The 22,613-nt window shown below is 41.9% G+C and overlaps 1 protein-coding gene across 2 annotated transcripts in view; it reads left to right on the forward strand.

The window, feature by feature from the left end:
- Window positions 1-22,613, forward strand: part of LOC143961665 (neuroligin-2-like) — a 367,521-nt gene that overhangs the window by 208,854 nt on the left and 136,054 nt on the right. The window contains exon 3 of one of the 2 annotated variants that reach the window (XM_077470985.1): window positions 20,391-20,447. The exons of the other annotated variant lie outside the window; for it this stretch is intronic. Coding sequence (XP_077327111.1) covers window positions 20,391-20,447 — 57 coding nt within the window. The remainder of the gene's footprint in view (window positions 1-20,390; window positions 20,448-22,613) is intronic. 2 annotated transcript variants of the gene reach the window in all.

Consider the following 22,613-nt stretch of genomic DNA (forward strand, 5'->3'; position numbering starts at 1 on the left):
GGAAAGCATGGCATGATGAGAACTAGTGCAGTAGAAAGAAGACATGCTGAAAAGACAGATGAGTAAAACTAATGGAAGAAGGAAGTTCTAACAGGGAGGATTAGGAAAATTTTGCCTGGCAGGGAAAAAAAATCAATGTTTTATGTAACAGACAAATTTCTGTGAGCTGAAGAGAGTGTACCATGCAAAGCTTATCATGACACACCTTCAAATCTGCAAAGATCATCTTCCTTTGTGGCGCTCATGTGACGCCCTGGAGCAGTGATGGCGAACCTTGGCACCCCAGATGTTTTGGAACTACATTTACCATGATGCTCATCTACACTGCAGAGGGCATGATCATCATGTGAAATGTTGTTCCAAAACATCTGGGGTGCCAAGGTTCGTCATCACTGCCCTAGAGCCAAAATGGAGGTTGGTGGTGAAAATTCCCTCTTACCAGGCAATGTACTATATGTCTGAACGGAGGGAAGGTGGATGTATAATGACCACTGTGTGTCATTGACAGCAGGTTCTGTTCTGATTAAGTTCTGAATGGAGACTCGGGCACACTAACTAATCTCACTAGTACGTTTTATTGGACAAATATCTGGGAGAGGGAGGAAGACTGGTAAAATAAATGGTGAAAAATGGGTTTGTCGTAGAAATAATTAGCCAATATCAGTGCAGATAAAGATGGCTTGAAGTGGGCAGAACAGAGGTGTAGTGGTTAGCACTCTCACCTAGCAGTATGAAGGGTCACTGGTTCGTATCTCAACCATGACACCACCTGCCTGCAGTTTGCATGTTCTCCCTGTGCCTGCGTTGGTTTCCTCCCACAATCCAAAGACATGCAGGTAGGTTAATTGGCTTCTGTCCAAATTTGGCCCTAGTATATGAATGGGGATCTTGGATTGTGGGCTCCTTGAGGGTAGGAACCTACATGAGTGTTCAATGTACAGGGATAGGGACAATTGTAGACCCTCACTCAGGTTGAACTGGATGGACTGGTGTCCTTAACCACTTTCAGACCGGACCATTTTGCTGGTCAAAGGCCAGACCACTTTTTGCGATTAGGCACTGCGTCGCTTTAACTGACAATTGCGCGGTCGTGCGACGTGGCTCCCAAACAAAATTGACGTCCTTTTTTTCCCACAAATAGAGCTTTCTTTTGGTGGTATTTGATCACCCCTGCGGTTTTTATTTTTTGCGCTATAAACAAAAATAGAGCAACAATTTTGAAAAAACGCATTATTTTTTACTTTTTGTTATAATAAATATCCCCCAAAAATATATAAAAAAACATTTTTTCCCTCAGTTTAGGCCGATACGTATTCTTCTACATATTTTTGGTAAAAAAAATCGCAATAAGCGATTATTGATTGGTTTGCGCAAAAGTTATAGCGTTTACAAAATAGGGATAGTTTTATAGCATTTTTATTAATAATTTTTTATTATTTTTTTTTTTACTAGTAATGGCGGCGATCAGCGATTTTTATTGTGACTGCGACATTGTGGGGGACCCATCGGACATTTTTGACACATTTTTGGGACCATTGTCATTTATACAGTAATCACTGCTATATAAATGCAGTGATTCCTGTGTAAATGACACTGGCAGTGAAGGGGTTAACCAGTGGGTGGCAGTGTAGGGTTTGTTCCTAGGGGTGTGTTACTAACTGTGGGGGGGGGGGGGTTGGGCTTTAATTTAGTGAACACTGATCTCTGCTCCAATCACATGGAGCAGAGATCAGCGTCACTAGTTGCTAGGCAGAATGGAGAAATGCTGTTTACACGGCATTTCCTCCATTCAGCCGTCCCGTGAGACGATCGCGGGGATGCCCGCGGCGATCGAGTCCGTGGGTCCCGCGACTGGACTCACGGGGGTCCCGACCGGCGCGGGAGCGCGCCGCCGGCGGCGCGCTCCCGATGGCAGGGCGGCATTGAAGATTGGACGTACATGTACGCCAATATGCCTGCCCGTGCCATTCTGTCGACGTACATCTTCGTGCGCTGGTCGGGAAGTGGTTTTAATAACTATGAAAACTATAAAAGTGGTAGAAGACCGGGCAGCACTATGGGAGGTTAGATGGACATAGCAGGCAATTATGAATTAAAGCAGTTGTGAAGATTTGTCAAACAAAAGACTAGAGTCTAGAGAGGTTAGATGGAGACATGAATAGATCAGGGTCCCATCAGCCTGATTTCCCCTTACTTCTTGTCCAGGTGACAACAGTTTCAGCTGGAGGTGAGGGAATGCCATGGAAGGGCCTATATAGCCACAGACAAAAGCATGCACTTGAAGGTGGAGCGGCAGCAGAGGATACTGAAAGTGGAGCGTTGCAGGCCAAACAACTGCAGGGTGTACCGAGGCTGAACGGAGACATAGGAGTTGTGGAGGGTACCAGGTAGGCACCTGGAGACATGGGGTGCACAGTAATACACTTGGAGACATGAAGCACATAGAGGTACACTTGGAGACACAAAATGCATTTTAAAGACCCAAGGCGCACTTACCAAACCGGTGAGCACTAGGTGCACTTGTAGACACAGAGCACAGGAGGAATATCATCATTGAGCTTGTAAAAGGGCTAGAGTACTTAGCACAGAGGATACAGGTGTCACATCCAAGATCCAAGGAGAGGTGAGTGTTACAGGGAAAATTTGCGACAGGGCCACAGACAGAAATCCATAGCTGTTAGGGGTTCTAGCCTTCCCTCCTCTGCCTAAAATCCATTTTTGTTTCTGCCTATGTTGCTGTTGGAGATTTTCCTTTACTCCTTTCTTGGGGACCGTTGTCCCTGTGGTGGCAAGTAAGGAAAAACCTTTATAACCTCTCCATCCAAATCTAGAAAATAAAAGTTTTGGGTTTTGGTAGACTACACCTGTTAAAGAGAGAAGAGATTAGTACGTATGTTACATTTTTGATTAAAGTATGTTATTAGCCGATATTTTTATATTTTGGATAGGTTAAAACCACTGCCTGCTTTTTTTCCATTGTGCCATTGTGGAGATTTCCCATAATTCCCATGAAGAGAAAGTACTAGCAAATCTCTCCATAATGGGAATCAAGAGTGAAATTCACCTCTAAGCCCTTGTACACACGGTCGGACATTCCGACAACAAAATCCATTGGATTTTGTCTGATGGATTTTGTCCGAAACTTGTGTTGCATACACACGATCGGACAAAGTTATCGGACAATCCGATCGTTCAGAACGTGGTGACGTTATTTCATTACGACGGGACTACGTTCAGGCTAGTAGCCAATAGCTTTGGTCTAGGAATTTGATCTGAGCATGTTTGGCACTTTGTCTGATCGGAATTCTCTACAAACGACAGGACAAAGTCCCATAGGATCATGTTGTCGGAAAATTTTATAGCCCAGCTCTAAAACTTTGTCGGTCGGATATTCCAATGGAAACAGTCCGATGGAGCCCACACACGGTCGGATTATCCAAAAACACGGTCCTATCAGACATTTTCCGTCGGAATGTGCGACCGTGTGTACAAGGGCTTAAAGTAGTCATTGAAACAGGTGCCCTCACTGGAAGATCGTCCTTCACCTCTTGTTTCAGTACCAACCATTCTGACCTTCCCATCATTTTGTGTCCCACTGACAATGGTGACCAGGGCAAGCCGCAAGGGTGAACCTACCTAGACACAGACAACTCTATCCATAGTTTTGGCTTAGGATATACAAAGGCTGTATTGAAAGTAATGAAAACTGGGCATAAAGTTTTGATTAACTTAAATACAATGCCTTGAAAACGTATTCATACCCCTTAAAATTTTCCACACTTTATCATGTTACAACCAAAAAAACGTAAATGAATTTTATTGGGATTTTATGTGATAGGCCAACACAAAGTGGCACATAATTGTGAAGTGGAAGGAAAATGATAAATGGTTTTCAAAAATATTTACAAATAAATATCTGAAAAATGTGGCGTGCATTTGTATTTAGCCCCCCATTTACTCTGATACCCCTAACTAAAATCATAGGTAACCAATTGCTTTCAGACGTCACCTAGTAAATAGAGTCCACTTGTGTGTAATTTAATCTTAGTATAAATACAGCTGTTCTGTGACGCCCTCGGAGGTTTGTTAGAGAATCTTAGTGAACAACCAGCATCATGAAGGACAAGGAACACGCCAGACAAGTCAGATTTACAGTCGTGGAGAAGCTTAAAGCAGGGTTAGGTTATAAAAAAATCCCAAGCTTTGAACATCTCAGGGAGCTCTGTTCAATCCATCTTTCCAAAAGGGAAAGAGTATGGCACAACTGCAAACCTACCAAGCCATGGCCATACACCCAAACTGACAAACCGGGCAAGGAGAGCATTAATCAGAGAAGCAGCCAAGCAGCCCAGGGTAATTCTGGAGGAGCTGCAGAGATCCACAGCTCAGGTGGAAGAATCTGTCTAAAGCACAACTATTAGTCATGCTCTCCACAAATCTGGGCTTTATGGAAGAGTGGCAAGAAGAAAGACATGCAAGAAAATCTGTTATGCTGCGTGCACACGATCGGAATTCTCGTCGGAAAAAGCTCTGATGGTGTCAGGGCTGGCTTAGCCCTTTCTTCTCTGGGCTGGCCGCTCAGCTGTCGGCTAATTGACAGCTCTCTTCTCTCTCCACAGTTACCAGCTGTTCCCGATGATGCTCGTCTGACCTGCCTACTTAAAGCCTTCCAGCTCACGTCACCTCTGCCTTCGCATTGGTCACATCACAGGGAACCATCTCCTGCGGTTTGTTTCAAGACTGGCTTGCTGACATCTCTCCTGGCTCCTTATCCTGCTTGCAGTTGCTCTGCTTGGATCCCTGACTTGAGGCCTGGCTGATTACCCGATCTGGTTATTGAACTTTGGACTGGCTGACTACCCGATCTGGTTACTGGACTCTGGCTATGCATGACTACACTTTTTTTATTTACCTTTCTATTTTTATTAATAAACAAGTGTGATTTCATTGTACTTCTGTCTCAGTCTGATTCATGGTTTCTGACAGTACGCGAAGGCCATGAATTCAGAAGATACAGTCAATACACTTGTTGGTAATATTTTTTCCAGATTGGATGAGCAGGATCACCGCATAGATCAGTTTGCCATGGCGTTACAAATGCTCCTGAATCGCACAGCTCACTTGGAATCCCCCGCGGTGGCTGCTCCGGTACAACCTGAGTCGCAAGCCGTCCCTGCCGCTGCGCCAGTCTCTGTGCAGGCACCCGCCTCGAGTATTGCCTCTATAAGAGGTATGTCTGGTTCTGCTCCGCTTCCCCAGTGATTTGGGGGTGATCCAGTTCAATGGAGAGGTTTTCTCAATCAGGTTGAGATTTACTTTGAAATGCTGCCCCAGGCGTTTCCCACGGACAGAAGCAAAGTATGTTTCGTGATATCTTTGCTTTCTGAGAAAGCCTTGGCCTGGGCTAACCCTCTATGGGAGACACAAAAACCTGTTGTCTTGAGTTAACCTCAGTTTGTGGCCTCCTTTAAAAGGGGTTTTGACGTTCCCGCATGCTCCGCTTCTGCTGCCAAGTGCCTCATGTCCATTAAACAGAGTACGAGAACTGTTGCCGACTACACCATTGAATACCGTACTCTGGCAGCAGAGGTTGCTTGGAACAATGAGGCCCTCGTGGCTGCTTTTTCTCATGGTCTCTCGGATTCCATCAAGGATGAGATAGCAGCCTGAGATATACCCCACTGAGCTGGAGAGCTTGATCTCGTTTGCCATCCTCATTGACTCCAGACTCAGAGAAAGACTTTCTCTTAAGGAGCGCTTGCGGAAGCCATCCTGTACGTTTGCCTCCGAGCTTTGTAGTCCCACCCATGCCTCCCTCACCTCCCATGCCTCCTGGTACCGAGTTGGTCAGTGAAGATGAACCCATGCACCTGGGCTTCACATGTCTCTCTGCGGATGAGAGAGCCTTTAGGAGGAGGGAGAGATTGTGCCTTTATTGTGGCCAGGCAGGTCACTTTTTGAAGTCTTGTCCTACCCATCCAGGGAACGCCCGAACCTTGAGGTCCTGTCATGGACAGACCTTAGGTGGCGTTGTTTCGTCTCCAGTTATCCAGAAGGCTAAGCCCCTGGTTTTGGTCACCCTTTCTTGGGCTGAGTCGTCCATCGAGGTACAGACTCTAATCGACTCTGGGGCTGCAGGCCTGTTCATTGATGCTGCATTTGTTTCACAGCACTCGATTCCGCTGCAGCTGCGTGACACTCCACTTGCCATTGAGGCTCTTGACGGGAGACCTTTACAGCCTGCCCATGTGACTCATGAGACGGTTCCATTGTCCATGGCCGTAGGGGCTCTTCACCATGAGATAATCCAATTCCAAGTTATTTCCTCACCCAGGTTTCCGCTGGTTATTGGTTATCCTTGGTTACAGAGGCACAACCAATCTTTTGATTGGCTCTGTGCTGAGGTTCTCTCCTGGTCACCACAATGCAGTGAGACATGCTTCCTGAAGGTATCCAATGTCCTGTGCACCTCTTAACTCCCCTCCCTGCTGGAGGAGTACCGTGATTTTGGCAATGTCTTTGATAAAGGTCAAGCCTGCACACCGGTCTTATGATTGTGCAATTGACCTTCAACCTGGTGCCATACCTCCTCGTGGCCGGGTTTACCCTTTGTCAGTCTTGGAGGATAAGGCCGTGGAGGAGTATGTTGCTGACGCACTTTCTCAAGGTTTCATCCACAAATCCTCGTCTCCTGCTGGTGCTGGTCTCTTCTTTGTGAAAAAGAAGAGCGGTGAACTGAGACCTAGTATAGATTATAGGGGTCTCAATCGTGTCACGATTAAGAATGCCTACCCGATTCCATTGATTACAGAGTTATTTGACCTTCTCAAGGGAGCAACGGTTTTCATGAAGCTTGACTTGAGAGGGGCATACAATCTTGTGCACATTAAGGAGGGCGACGAGTGTAAAACTGCGTTTAATACCAGAACAGGCCATTATGAATACCTAGTAATGCCTTTTGGCCTTTGTAACGCCCCGGCAGTTTTCCAGGAATTCATTAACGATGTCCTCCGAGATTTGTTGCAGTTGTGTATGGTGGTTTATCTCGATGATATCCTCATATTTTCCAAGTCCCTGGAGAGCCACCGCACAGATGTCTGTCGTGTACTTCAGAAACTAAGAGAGAATAATCTCTATTGTAAACTGGAGAAGTGCGAGTTCCATCTTGAACAGGTTACATTCCTGGGCTATGTCATTTCCACTGCTGGTTTTTTGATGGACCCAGAGAAACTTTCGGCAGTCCTACAGTGGCCTTGACCTGTGGGTTTACGTCCTCTGCAGCGTTTCCTGGGCTTTGGCAACTACTATCAGAAGTTTATTCGTAACTTCTCGTCTCTGGTCAAGCCTCTGACTGATATGACCAGAAAGGACGGTAACCCACAGAGTTGGTCTCCGGAGTCCATTAAGGCCTTTGAGACTCTCAAGGCTGCCTTTGTTTCTGCTCCTGTGTTGGCACATCCTGATCCTACGTTGCCTTTTATCCTAGAAGTTGATGCTTCTGAGGCTGGAGTTGGCGCCCTTCTGTCTCAACGTCCTAACTCTGAGAGCGCTATACATCCGTGTGGCTACTTTTCCAAGAAATTGTCACCTGCTGAGTGCAATTATGAGATTGGTGACAGAGAGCTGTTGGCTATCATTTTAGCCCTGAAAGAATCGAGACATCTCCTTGAAGGTACCACTGTACCCGTTCTTATTCTTACTGACCATAAGAATCTTACATTCTTGTCTGAGGCTAAGCGACTCTCTCCCAGAAGGGCGCGTTGTGATCTTTTCTTGTTGAGCTTTAATTACATTGTCTCATTCTTACCCGGTACTAAGAATGTAAGGGCTGATGCCTTGTCATGACAATTTTCCTCCACTTCCAAGTCAGAGTCGGATTCGGTTCCTATGATTCCTCCTGATCGTATCTTGGCTACGGTTCGCACCAGTCTTACTTCTCCTTTGGGTGACAAAATTCTTGCTGCTCAGATCCATGCTCCTCCTGATAAACCTTGTGACCGCTGCTTTGTCCCAGAGAGTCTCCGTACTGCTGTGCCCAAGACTTACCATTCTCCCAAGGCAGCTGGCCATCCTGGGAAGAATCAACTCATTTGGGCCATTTCCCAACAATTCTGGTGGCCTAGTCTATGGGCTGATGTTACTGCCTTTGTAGCTGCCTGTCCCGTGTGTGCTCAGAGTACGACTCCATGACACCTTCCAGTGGGCCTCCTACAACCCATACCCAATGGAGAGAGGCCCTGGACTCACCTGTCTATGGATTTCATTGGGGAGTTGCCCAACTCCCAAGGCAACACTGTTATCCTTATGGTGGTTGACTGGTTCTCAAAGATGTGTCATTGTATTCCACTTAAGAAGTTTCCCACCTCTAAGGAACTGGCTTCCATTTTTGCTCGGGAGATCTTTCGTTTACATGGGCTACCCAAGGTGATTGTCTTGGACAGGGGCAGTCAGTTAGTCTCCATCCAGCTTGCGTTCTCTTCTGCGTATCACCCGCAGTCTAATGGGGCCACAGAACGAGCCAATCAGTCCTTGGAGCAATTCCTACGTTGCTATATTTCTGACCATCATAACAACTGGTCTGATCTATTACCTTGGGCAGAGTTTGCTCACAACAGTGCCTTGAATTCTTCCTCCCGATTGTCTCCATTTATGGCAAATTATGGTTTCCAACCTTCCATGTTGCCTGACTCGTTTGTTCTGCAGAGTATTCCTGCATTAGAGGAGCATCTCCGTGGTCTTCGCTCCACTTGGGTACAAGTCCAGGAGGCTTTGCGTCATGCTAATGATAGGTACAGACTCCATGCTGACCGCAGACGCCTGCCTGCGCCTTCCTACCAGGTTGGGGACAGGGTCTGGCTGTCATCTCGCAACCTCCGGCTTCGTGTTCCCTCACTGAAGTTTACACCTCGGTTTATTGGGCCTTTATGTATCCTTTGCAGGATTTACCCAGTGGCTTACGCATTGGATCTTCTTCCTAGTATGCGCATCTCAAATGTGTTTCATGCCCCCTTATTGAAACCGTTGGTCTGTAACCGATTTACCACCTTGGTGCCATGTCCTCACCCTATTCAGGTTGAGAACCATGAGGAGTATGAGGTACAATCCATTGTTGACTCCCATAGGTTCCGTGGGCGCATACAGTACCTGGTGCATTGGAAGGGGTACGGTCCAGAGGAACGCTCCTGGGTTTCATCCTCTGACGTACATGCCCCTGTCCTCCTCCGCGAGTTCCATAGACGGTTTCCCCTCAAGCCCGGTGGCCCTCCGAGGGAGAGGGATCATTGAAGAAAGGGTACTGTCAGGGCTGGCTTAGCCCTTCCTTCTCTGGGCTGGCCACTCAGCTGTCGGCTAATTGACAGCTCTCTTCTCTCTCCACAGTTACCAGCTGTTCCCGATGATGCTCGTCTGACCTGCCTACTTAAAGCCTTCCAGGTCACTTCATCACACAGTCACACCAAATTCCGATCGTTTAGAACGCGTGACGTACAACACGTACGACGGGACTAGAAAAAGGAAGTTCAATAGCCAGTAGCCAATAGCTTCCGTCTCGTAGTTGAATCTGAGCATGCGTGATTTTTGGCGTGTCGGAATTGCATAGACACGATATAGATAGAAAGTTTTTCCATCGGGAAAATTGAGAACATGCTATAAATTTTTGGCTGGCGGAAATTCGTACAGCTAAATTCCGATGGAGAATACACACAGTCGCATTTTACGATGAAAAGCTCTCATCTGTCTTTTTCTGCCCGGAATTCCGATCGTGTGTACGTGGCATTAATGTCTGCAAAAGACTTGAGATTGGGGCGGAGGTTCACCTACCAGCAGGACAACGACCCTAAACATACAGCCAGCGCTACAATGGAATGGTTTAGATCAAAGCATATTCATGTGTTAGAATGGCCCAGTCAAAGTCCAGACCTAAATCCAATTGAGAATCTGTGGCAAGACTTGAAAATTGCTGTTCACATAGGCTCTCCATCCAATCTGACAGAACTTGAGCTATTTTGCAAAGAAGAATGGGCAAAAATGTCCCTCTCTAGATGTGCAAAGCTGGTAGAGACATCCTCAAAAAGACTTGCAGCTGTAATTGCAGTTAAAGGTGATTCTATAAAGTATTGACTCAGGGGGGCGCCATACAAATGCACCTCACACTTTTCACATAGTTATTTGTAAAATAAAATTGAAAACCATTTATCATTTTCCTTCCACTTCACAATTATGTGTCACTTTGTGTTGGTCTATCACATAAAATCCCAATAAAATGCATTTACGTGTTTGGGTGTAACATGAAAAAATTTGGAAAATTTCAAGGGGTATGAATATTTTTACAAGGCACTTTAGGCCGTTCAGATTTCGCATGTAGGTAGAGTAGTCCTTCCTCTACAGTGACTCCTCTTTTTCTTTTTCATTGGAAGTAAATAATGGTAAAAAGGAAAAAATTTAAGACACAAAGCTCTCTCAAAGAGTATGGGATTTTAATTTGAGGTAGTATGTCTGTTATTAAGGTGAGCACCAAAGACAATGATTTGTTTAAGAAAATATAAATTTATTTAATTAAACAGTATCAAGTAAAAGCAACACAGCCATAATACATATTTTAAACTGTGAATTGATGCTTGATGTATGAAATCAGATGCATAGATATGCAGGGGTGGCCAACATGTTTTGCAAAATGCTTCGTCAGGGCACCGCATACATCTATGATTCCATCTATGTTACACAAGACAAACATGTAATTAGTATAATATCAATCATACGTTTATAAATTCATTAACAAAAATAAGAAAAAAAAAGGTTTTTTACAGTACATAGTATATAATGATGACAACTTGGACTACATGTGCTCACTTGGTCTTTAAAGTCGGACGGTCTAAACGCAACATTACACAGTCATCCATCCGTCATGAAGTACACTAACTGGGGCTAATCCCAGATGGAAGACAGATCCAAACGGGATGGCCGGTGGGAAAAATTGGATCGTGCTAATTGCCCATATTATGATAGTAAACCAATCTATGAATTTAATTAAATTATAAAAATAACCATAGTATTTGATTATAATAATAATAACAATAATAGCAATCACTATAATAATATGTCTGGATCTAAGGGTTTTAAGCTGTATACTATCTTTCAATCTAATTCTAAAGAGTTGTTAATAGACATTAAAGGATTAAATGAATATATAATATAATGCATATAGTGCCAAGGATAAGTAAAATTTTATAAAATGTAGTAAATTCTTTCTTAAAAAAGTAACCCCACTAGATTGAGATTGTAACACCAATCTATTTGACCAGGTAAGGGAACTGATTAACAGTCTTTAGGCTTTGTTTGCTAGTAGGCTGGATGGTGGGAAGATGCTTTTAGCTCACATATTTTACACCTTATTACTATTAAATAAATAAAAAAAATGTTTTTTTTATCTTCGGGGCAAGCTCTATATAAGACTTATTACCCCATTTTATATATAGCATATGATTCCTTTTACTTCTGTAGTTGCTAAAGTATAAAAATAAAATAAAATAATGTTTTTAATAATTCATTAAAAAATCCCTATTACTACCTCCTATTTCCTATTCTAATATCCTATCTCTGTATAGACTAGGATCAATAGTATGTTACAAGTACTAGTCTATATAGAGATAAGATATTAGAATAGGGACTAGAGGTAGTAATACAGATTTTTTATTAATTATTATAAACATTATTTTATTTTATTTTTATACTTTAGCAACTACAGAAGGAAAAGGAATCATATGCTATACAGTGGTGTGAAAAAGTGTTTGCCCCCTTCCTCATTTCCTGTTACTTTGCATGTTTGTCACACTTAAGTGTTTCGGAACATCAAACCAATTTAAACAATAGTCAAGGACAACACAAGTAAACACAAAATGCAATTTGTAAATGAAGGTGTTTATTATTAAAGGTGAAAAAAAATCCAAACCATCATGGCCCTGTGTGAAAAAGTGATTGCCCCCCTTGTTAAAACATACTATAACTGTGGTTGTCCACACCTGAGTTCAATTTCTCTAGCCACACCCAGGCCTGATTATTGCCACACCTGTTCACAATCAAGGCATCACTTAAATAGGAGCTGCTTGACACAGTAAGGTCCACCAGAAGATCCTTAAAAGCTACACATCATGCTGAGACCCAAAGAAATTCAGGAACAATTGAGAAAGAAAGTAATTAAGATCTATCAGTCTGGAAAGGGTTATAAAGCCATTTCCAAAGCTTTGGGAATCCAGCGAACCACAGTGAGAGCCATTATCCACAAATGGCGAAGACATGGAACAGTGGTGAACCTTCCCAGGAGTGGCCGGCCGCCCAAAATTACCCCAAGAGCACAGCGACGACTCATCCAAGAGATCACAAAAGACCCCACAACAACGTCCAAGGAACTGCAGGCCTCACTTGCCTCAGTTAAGGTCAGCGTTCATGCCTCCACCATCAGGAAAAGACTGGGCAAAAATGGCCTGCATGGCAGAGTTCCAAGGAGAAAACCACTGCTGAGCAAAAAGAACATCAAAGCTCGTCTCCATTTCTCCACAACACATCTTGATGATCCCCAAGACTTTTGGGACAACATTCTGTGGACCGATGAGACAAAAGTGGAACTCTTTGGAAGGTGTGTGTCCAAGTATATCTGGCGTAGAAGGAACACTGCATTTCATAAAAAGAACATTATACCAACAGTAAAATATGGTGGTGGTAGTGTGATGGTCTGGGGCTGTTTTGCTGCTTCAGGACCTGGAAGACTTGCCGTGATAAAAGGAACTATGAATTCTGCTGTCTACCAAGAGATCCTGAAGGAGAATGTCCGACCATCTGTTCGTGTACTCAAGCTGAAACGAACTTGGGTTCTGCAGCAGGACAATGATCCTAAACACACCAGCAGGTCCACCACCGAATGGCTGAAGAAAAACAAAATGAAGACTTTGGAGTGGCCTAGCCAAAGTCCTGACCTGAATCCTATTGAGATGTTGTGGTATGACCTTAAAAAGGCCGTTCATGCTCGAAAACCCTCTAATGTAACTGAATTAGGACAATTCTGCAAAGATGAGTGGGCCAAAATTCCTCCAGGACGCTGTAAAAGCCTCATTGCACGTTATCGCAAACGCTTGGTTGCAGTTGTTGCTGCTAAGGGTGGCCCAACCAGTTATTAGGTTTAGGGGGCAATCACTTTTTCACACAGGACCATGATGGTTTGGATTTTTTTTCACCTTTAATAATAAACACCTTCATTTACAAATTGTATTTTGTGTTTACTTGTGTTGTCCTTGACTATTGTTTAAATTGGTTTGATGTTCCGAAACACTTAAGTGTGACAAACATGCAAAGGAACAGGAAATGAGGAAGGGGGCAAACACTTTTTCACACCACTGTATATAAAATGGGGCAATAAGTCTTATATAGAGCTTACCCGAAGAGGGAAAAAAATAAAATTTATTTTATTTATTTAATAGTAATAAGATGTAAAATATGCGACCTAAAAGCATCTTCCCACCATCCAGCCTACTAGCAAACAAAGCCTAAAGACTGTTAATCAGTTCCCTTACCTGGTCAAATAGATTGTCTTTGGTGTTACAATCTCAGTCTAGTGAAGTTACTTTTTTAACAAAGAATTTACTACATTTTATAAAATTTTACTTATCCTTGGCACTATATGCATTATATTATATATTCATTTAAACCTTTAATGTCTATTAACAACTCTTTAGATTTAGATTGAAAGATAGTATACAGCTTAAACCCCTTAGATCCAGACATATTATTATAGTGATTGCTATTGTTATTATTATTATAATCAAATACTATCATAATTTTTCTAATTGAATTTAATTTAGTTCATAGATTGGTTTACTATCATAATATGGGCAATTAGCACGATCCAATTTTCCCACCGGCCATCCCGTTTGGATCTGACTTCCATCGGGGATTAGACCCAGTTAGTGTACTTCATGACGGATGGATGACTGTGTAATATTGCGTTTAAACCGTCCAACTTTAAAGACCAAGTGAGCACATGTAGTCCAAGTTGTCATCATTATATATTATGTAATGTAAAAATCCTTTTTTTTTCTTATTTTTGTTAATGAATTTATAAATGTATGTTTGATATTATACTAATTACATGTTTGTCTTGTGTAACATAGATGGAATCATAGATGTATGCGGTGCCCTGATGAAGCATTTTGCGAAACATGTTGGCCACCCCTGCATATCTACACATCTGATTTCATATATCAAGCATCAATTCACGGTCTAAAATATGTATTATGGCTGTGTTGCTTTTACTTGATACTATTTAATTAAATAAATGTATATTCTCTTAAACAAATCATTGTATTTGGTGCTCACCTTAATAACAGACATATTTAAATCCCATACTCTTTGAGAAAACTTTGTCTCTTTCCCTTTTTCCTTTTTACAATTATCAGGGATGTTGAGAATTCTTTGTTTCTGGAAACTATCCAACCATCATATATATATATATATATATATATATATATATATATATATATATATATATATATATATATATATTCTTGATAATTGGTAAATAATGGATTACAAGTAGAAGCAACCTGCCGTCAGTGAGTTCTTGACGAAGGAGGGGTGCAAGGCTGTCCACATACATTTACAGAAGGCTACAGAATGTTTAAGACATTTTATGCTCTTGTCAATGTTGCCATCTCTGTAAATGTTCTGTATCCTTCTGTGGATGTCGCAAAGCCTGCACCCCTCCTTCATCAAGAGTCTTGGAGTTCTTGACAAAGGAGGGGTGCAGGTTGTCCAACATCCACAGAGAGTTGCAGAATATTTATGACAAGAGTCACCAACATTTACGACAAGAGTTGCTCTTTTGAATGGTGTCATCTCCATAAACATTCTGTAGCCTTCTGTGAATGTTGGACAGCCTGCACTCAAGAGTCATGGAGTTCTTGATGAAGGATGGGTGCAGGCTGTCCAAAATTCACAGAAGGCTACTGAATATTTACAACAAGTGTCACCAATGGCAAGACATTGCTCTTTTCAATGGTGTAATCTCCATAAATATTCTGGAGCTTCCTGTGGATGTTGGACAGCCTGCACCCATCCTTCATCAAGAGTCATGGAGTTCTTGATGAATGGGGGTTGAAGGCTGTCCAAAATTAACAGAAGGCTACTGAATATTTACAACAAGAGTCACCAATGGCAAGACATTGCTCTTGTCAATAGTGTCCTCTCCATAAACATTCTGTAGCCTTGTGTGGAGGTTGGACATCCTGCACCCATCCTTCATCAAGTGTCATAGAGTTCTTGATTAAGGAGGGGTGCAGGCTGTCCAACATCTGCAGAAGGCTGCAGAACATAACATTTACGACAAGAGTCACCAATGACAAGACATTGCTCTTGTCAATGGTGTCACCTCCATAAACTTTCTGTAGCCTTCTGTGGAGGTTGGACAGCCTACACCCAGCCTTCATCAAGATTCATGGAGCTCTTGACAAAGGAGTGGTGCAGGCTGTCCAACATCCACCGAAGGCTACGGAACATTTATGACAAGAGTCACCAATGACAAGTCATAGCTGTTGTCAATGGTGCCATCTCCATAAACATTCTGTAGCCTTCTGTGGAGGTTGGAAAGCTTGCATCCATTGTTTGTCAAGGGTCATTAAGTTCTTGACAAAGGAGGGGTGCAGGCTGTCCAACATTCACAGAGAGGTGCAGAAAATTTACGACAAGAGTCACCAATGACAAGACATTGCTCTTTTCAATGGTGTAATCTCCATAAACATTCTGTAGCCTTCTGTGGATGTTGGACAACCTGCACCCATCAAGAGTTATGGAGTTTTTGACAACGGCTTGGTGCAGGCTCTCCAACATCCACAGAAGTCTGCAGAACATTTACAACAAGTGTCGGCAATGACAAGAAATTGCTCTTTAGAATGGTGTCATCTGCATAAATATTCTGTAGCCTTCTGTGGCTGTTGGACAGCCTGCACCCATCCATCATCAAGTGTCATGGAGTTCTTGACAAAGGAGGGGTGCATGCTGTCCAACATTCACAGATAGCTACAGAATATTTACAACAAAGGTCAACAATGGCAAGACATTGCTCTTGTCAATAGTGTCATCTCCATAAACATTCTGTAGCCTTTTGTGGAGGTTGGAAAGCCTGCACCCATCCTTCGTCAAGAGTCATGGAGTTCTTGATTAAGGAGGGGTGCAGGCTGTCCAACATCCACAGAAGGCTATGGAACATTTATGAGAATAGTCACCAATGACAAGACATAGCTCTTGTCAATGGTGTCATCTCCATAAACATTCTGTAGCCTTCTGTGGAAGTTGGAAAGCTTGTACCCATTGTTCCTCAAGGGTCATTAAGTACTTGACAAAGGACGGGTGCAGGCTATCCAACATCCATGGAAGGCTTTGGAATGTTTATGACTGGAGTCACCAATGACAAGACATTGCTCTTGTTAATGTGTCATCTCCATAAATATTCTGTAGCTTTCTGTGGAGGTTGTACAGCCTGCACCCATCCTTTGTCAATGGTCATTAAGTTCTTGATGAAGGATGGGTGCAGGCTGTCCAACATCCACAGACGGCTAAAGAATGTTTACCACAAGAGGCACCAATGACAAGAGATTGCTCTAGCCAATGGTGTCATCTCCTTAAACATTTTGTAGCCTTCTGTGGATGTTTGGACAGCCTGCACCCCTCCTTCATCAAGAGCTTAATGACAGCATGTTGCTTCTGCCAGGAATCCATTATTTACTTGCAAGAAAAAAGAAGAGTCACTATAGAGGAAGAGTTATTCTACCAACATGTGAAATTTGAAGGACTTATGTAAGTTAATAAAAAAAGTTATGCACACTTTTGCATTACTTTCAGCCCTCATATACCAGACAGAGACCTACAGAGGTGAGACCGAAACAGATAACGGGAGTCAGATTCAGACAAAGTACAGGAAGTTTCTACAAACGGGGAAAAAACAAATATGACCATTGGGGCTTGTTCCCATTCTAAGAATTTCCATACTATTTAAAGTGGGACAAACAGGTATGGACAACCTACACTACATTGCTCTCCATAGCAAATGTACGCACCAATGTGTTGTGTTGCAGTTCATTGTGAAAAAGAATCCTGTGTGCTGCTCTTTTGGTACCTTGACGTGCATTTTGGCATTCATTCCATTGGGTGAAATTCCAATGCAATGCAACATGCATTAATGCAGGTCAACAAGTGCTGAATCAACATGCGTTAAGGCATAAGTTCATGGTGTGAACTCAATCTTACAGGACATTGGACAGAAAGGACAAAAGGTCCATACATCAATCATCAGGCAAAGGTTGCCAATAAGTGAGCAGTGTATGGGTCACCAGCTTTTTGGCCCAACAGATAGCCATTCCTATGTCCAACATAAGGACAAAAAGTGCAGTTGAAAGAAACATTAGGCATACAGTATGTAGTTATTCTGCCCCATATTGCAGCCTTTCTCAGCAAGGGTTCTATGGAACCCTAGGGTTTATCTAGAGGTTGCTAGGGATTCCTTTAGCTCCGATTGATTGACCTCCCATCTGATGGTGTCTGCATAGCTGCATAACCCCAAAGATCTTATTATCTGTTTGTAATAGTAGCATTCTGACCACTGTTGTAAGGGGCAATCTTCCTACTAACCACCAGTGAACTGGATTTAGCAAGGCTTTCCCAAGACCTGAACATATTTTGAAGGTTACATAGTTAGGTTGAAAAAAGACACAAGTCCATCTAGTTCAACCACAAAAAAAAAAAATAATAATATCATACAATCCCATATACCCAATTCTATACCCACAGTTGATCCAGAGGAAGGCAAAAAACCCCAGCGGAGCATGATCCAATTTGCTAAAGCAGGGGAAAAATTCCTTCCTGATCCCCCAAGAGGTATCGGATTTTCTCCGGATCAAATTTACCTATAATTGTTAGTACCCAGTTATATTATGTACACTTAGGAAATAATGCAGGTTCTTCTGGGGTAAAGCTTGAGGAAGACTGCCATACTGTCTGTCAAACAGTATGGGTCTTTGGCACCTGTGCCAATTACCTATATCGCTTCCATTGGACTATAAGGATGATTGGCTCAATCACTTACAGGTTAAAATGCCTTCAGTCATGAGACCTAGTGTGTTTGTGTCCGACCGACGTATCTTGGACAGATAGGTGGAATGAGGTTCCTTAAAAATAAGGAAGGTCCAGGAAACGGACAAGATAGAGTGGTGGGGAAGAATGAGAATGACAGATGTTGAGAGACCATTTGCACCAGCCTTTCTCAACTTTTTACATGGACAAACCCTTGAAATAATCTCCTGGCTTAGGGAATCCCTGCTAATAATTACTATATCTACAGCTCATTGTACATTAATGGTCAGGGGGACAAAATGCTCCTTACATCTGTGGTCAGTGGGATGAATCCTCCTCTTACAAATAGCTAAATAAGATCAATGATGTCAGTGGGAACTTATCCAAGAGGCAGAAATTGCTCATTCTTCATGGAACCCCTAGCATCCTCTGGAGGAAACCAGGTTAAGAAAGGGTGGTGTACATTCTGCATGCACATTGCTAGGCCCCACCATGACTTTGCTCCTCATCTTGGCCAGTGGCCTTTTTCAGGGGTGACATAGAAAAATAAGAAGTCCAAGAAGGACATTTGGATGAGACAGATTGGCAAAGTGCACAAAACAGAAATATTTTCTGCAACAGAACGTCTTTAGACAATACTGGCAATTTAATTATGTGAGAATAAACTCATCTGGTTTCAGTATGTAAATGGTCCATTTTTCTTTTGAAGATCTCAATTTTTGCATACTTGTCCATGATAGAGAACTGTAAGGAGGCAGGTCATGGAGTTGTAGGAGAGGTTATGGTAAAGTGTATGTCAATACATTTTTGGGGGTTTTGGATGGAATAGAGTAGGGTTAGATCATCTTTCAGGGTACCCTATGCCTTCAGGGGAGATTTACCCTTTTTATTATTCATAGTGGCCTTTGTCACCAGGACTGCAAGTAATGGGAGAATCCCAAATTTTATTTAAAAAAAAAGTTGAGGGAAAAATCATCCAACTGGGGCAAAATGTTCCTAAGACACCTGCCCAAGTTGGAAATTCTGTTCACTTTGTAGAGATTTCCTCTCATTTCCTCTCCAAGACAGGATGGAAATCTCCCCAATGGGACACAGACAGCACAAAAACTTAGATTTGGGCATGGGGTGATGAGAGCCAGCTAAATTTACTGTAGTTACATCTTCAGGCATGTAGGCCAGATCCAAAACTTTTAACTTCCTTAGCTTTTCTCCTCTCCATGACATATATATATATATATATTGTCACTTGCAGGACTTAGTGTCACCCCCCTTTGGTTTCACTTTGACACAAGGCAGTCATTACATTTGGAAGCAGAGAGGGGAGGAGAGACTGGAGAAACTTCACTGTATTGGGCCTTTCACCCAACATCAATAACTCAATTTCATTTGTTGTAGGTGAAAGGCCAAACTTTTTTTAGGTTTAGATCAAGTAAGGAATAGCTAAAACCATATCAATCTTTTTTTTTTTTTATAGTATGGATGGAGAACTCCTTCAAATAGGAGCTGTGTAGGACAAGACTATATATTTTGATGGGAGGAAACAATAGGAGTAGTGGGAGAAGCTATATAGATTTGGAAGAAGTGATTGGAAGAGATTTAGATTATAATACAAAGTATCATAGGCAAACAATATGGGGTAAAGTTGATGGGGTTGAAGGAGGGGCTACAATGAAAAATGGGAGGGGCTATAGTGTAGAGTCATCTAGCCCATTAGTGGGTGGGTATAGAGAGGAGTTAAAGCAGGCAGTAAGAACTGGAAAGGTTAGGTGGTCAAAATGGGAAATAATTTAAAGATACATAATATGAGGAGAATAATACGATTCTTGTATTATTATTTCTCATAAGAACTAGTTTTAAGGGAGTAGTTGAACATACTTGTCTTCAAGTGTTATGAACTATTAATAAAGCTTTTCTTATTGAAGGGAAGACAATCCATTTTTATGTCATTATTCCTCAGAATGAGGTTTTTTGTTTTGTTTTTACAAAACAGGTTTCTAAAAAGTAACCTACTTCAACGTCCCAACCCCCCCACCTTTGTAACTGTATTTTCTGAACTTGCTTTTTCTTTTTTGTATTTAAAAAAAAAAAATGTTTAAAAAAAAAATTGTTTTTTATGACATTTTCTTGAATCTATTTTTTTTCTTTCTCTCTTTCCCCCTTTCTCTCTCTCCCTCGGTTCTTTTTTTTATCTTTTTTTTTTTCTTTTCTTTTTTTTATATTATTTTTTCTTTTTTTTTTCTTTTTTTATATATATATATTTTTTTCGCCTTGACCTCCAGGTCCCCTTTCCAAATCTCGGGAGGAATCCAGAAAATCTCAGCACACTCCAGACGAAGGTAGATCTCAAAGTCTTTTCTTGATTACATTTTTCTTCTTTCTCTTCTTTTTTTTTTGGGGCATTTTGCATGATGTATGATTTTTTTCTTGGTGAATTGAATCTCTGTGTCTATGTATTTGCTTTAGGATGCTCTTTTTTTTTTCTAAATTGACGTTTTATCGATCACAGTTGTGTTGTGGTATGCAAGTGTGACTTGGGAAAGGAGGTCAAACAGTAACACGGTAAAGTGTTTGTAGTTTTCTTTTCAGGAACCACCAGACTTACCACCTGAGTCCTACAGAGCATTGCTTCTCCAGACCACCTGAACATCCACTTATTAATGTGCTGCACTTATATATTGTGTGTACATATATAAATGTTGGATCTAAATTTGAAAAACTGTGTTCAGAACCAAGGCAGCTCCCTAGAAATCAATGGGTCCTGGTAGGTTCTCCTTGGCATATAGTAGGTGCAGTAGAAAGACGTGAGCACCACAGCATCTTGTAGGTCCAGAAAGTACTTATTGGTCACAGTAAGAACCACATAAAGAGCCAACATGTTTCAGGGGCTCCTTGGTCCTCCTTCATCAGCCTTGGTAGCGGTAGAAGAAATATATACAGAGTTGGGCCATAAAATGGGTTTTAAGGGAATAATTAGGCAAGGAATTGGTTTGTTCCAGTTTGTTAGACCACTGACCGAAATTATTCCATAAATGGACATTTCCCAGCATGAAACCCACTCTTGTCCAGCTCTATATGTATTTCTTCTTCTAATACAAGCCATGATGAAGGAAGACTGATGAGCCCCTGAAATGTGTTGGCTGTATATGTGATTGTTGCTGTGATCAATAAAGATTTATTGAACCCACAAAGATCCTATTTTGCTTTCTCGTGTTTCTACTGCCCCCACTAATATAGAGCTTGGAATGTATATTTTTATCTCCCTGTAAAGCAGTAGATCCAGTGCTGGTCAATCGTAGTTTGGATAAACAGAAAAGGGTTAATCCACATAAAAAAAAAAATATATATATATATATATATATATATATATATATATATATATATATATATATATATATATATATATATGTTCTCAGTAGATGCCGACTGGTTCAGCTTCTCAAACCACCTAAGCTCATACAGAGTGAGTAGCAAAATTTTGCAAAATAGCTCTGCTGGTGATTTGGTGGGTTAAGTCCTACATGTTCTTCACAGGGCAATATGTGAAATACGGACCCATAAAGGGATCTTTTGAAAGGTAGGCTCCCCACCCCTAACACATGGACCTAACACATGGACCTAACACATGGACCTTTATTAACAGGATCCAGTGGGATATAGCACTTTTATATAGAACAATCCCCTGGTTGCTCTGTTTCTAAAAAAAAAAAAAAGCTGAACTCTTATATGGTTCTCCATGTGTTTGGGAGGGATCCTGACTTCAGGATGGAGAGTGAGCTATCTGATCAGTGGTCACCAGAAAGCAGATGATCAGAGGGTATGAACATGTTTATGTGAGAATGGACTCGGCTACAAGATTTGGTGATGTTGAATTGTCTGTGTGCATCTGACTGCCTTTCAATCGGAATGGTCCACCTTGGTTATGTTCCACTACCTTGACTATATTTCCATGTGTCTTGGAGGAATCCTGTATTTGGAATGGAGAGTGGGCTTTGCCAATCAGGGGTCACCAGAAAACTAGGTGCAAATCCAAATTTCTTAGCGTAAGCCCAGTATCTTTTCATTGCCATGGCTATATCTCAATCACTTAAATAAGGGTTGCATCGAACCTACTTTCTCGGCTTCATAATGGTTGTAGTAGTTGGTCGGAGATGGATAAGAGGCGTGGTAAGCTAGCTTGTGTCATCAAAAAGATAAACGACGCAAGTAGTTCATGGAGTCTATAAAAACCCAACCATACTTCTGGGTGTATCCAGTATTATTGTATGGTACACTAACTGGTATCCAAAACCTAGCAGCCCCGGATGGTGGTTGGGGTGTCTGCGGTATATGTGTGGCATAATAAGACATCCTTGGTTCAGGTAAAAGAAAAACCGTGATGACCAGTTTTTTTTTTTTTTTTTTGGTGAGAGGTCAGCTCTTCCTCATCAGCAGAGCAGAGGATATGAACATGTTTATGTGATAAGATTTGGTAATGTTGAATTGTCTGTATGCATCTGACTGCC

Source organism: Lithobates pipiens, unplaced genomic scaffold (assembly GCF_037356315.1).
Source record: "Lithobates pipiens isolate NorthernLeopardFrog02 unplaced genomic scaffold, aLitPip1_a1.2 Scaffold_8, whole genome shotgun sequence".
NCBI classification, from domain to species: domain Eukaryota; kingdom Metazoa; phylum Chordata; class Amphibia; order Anura; family Ranidae; genus Lithobates; species Lithobates pipiens.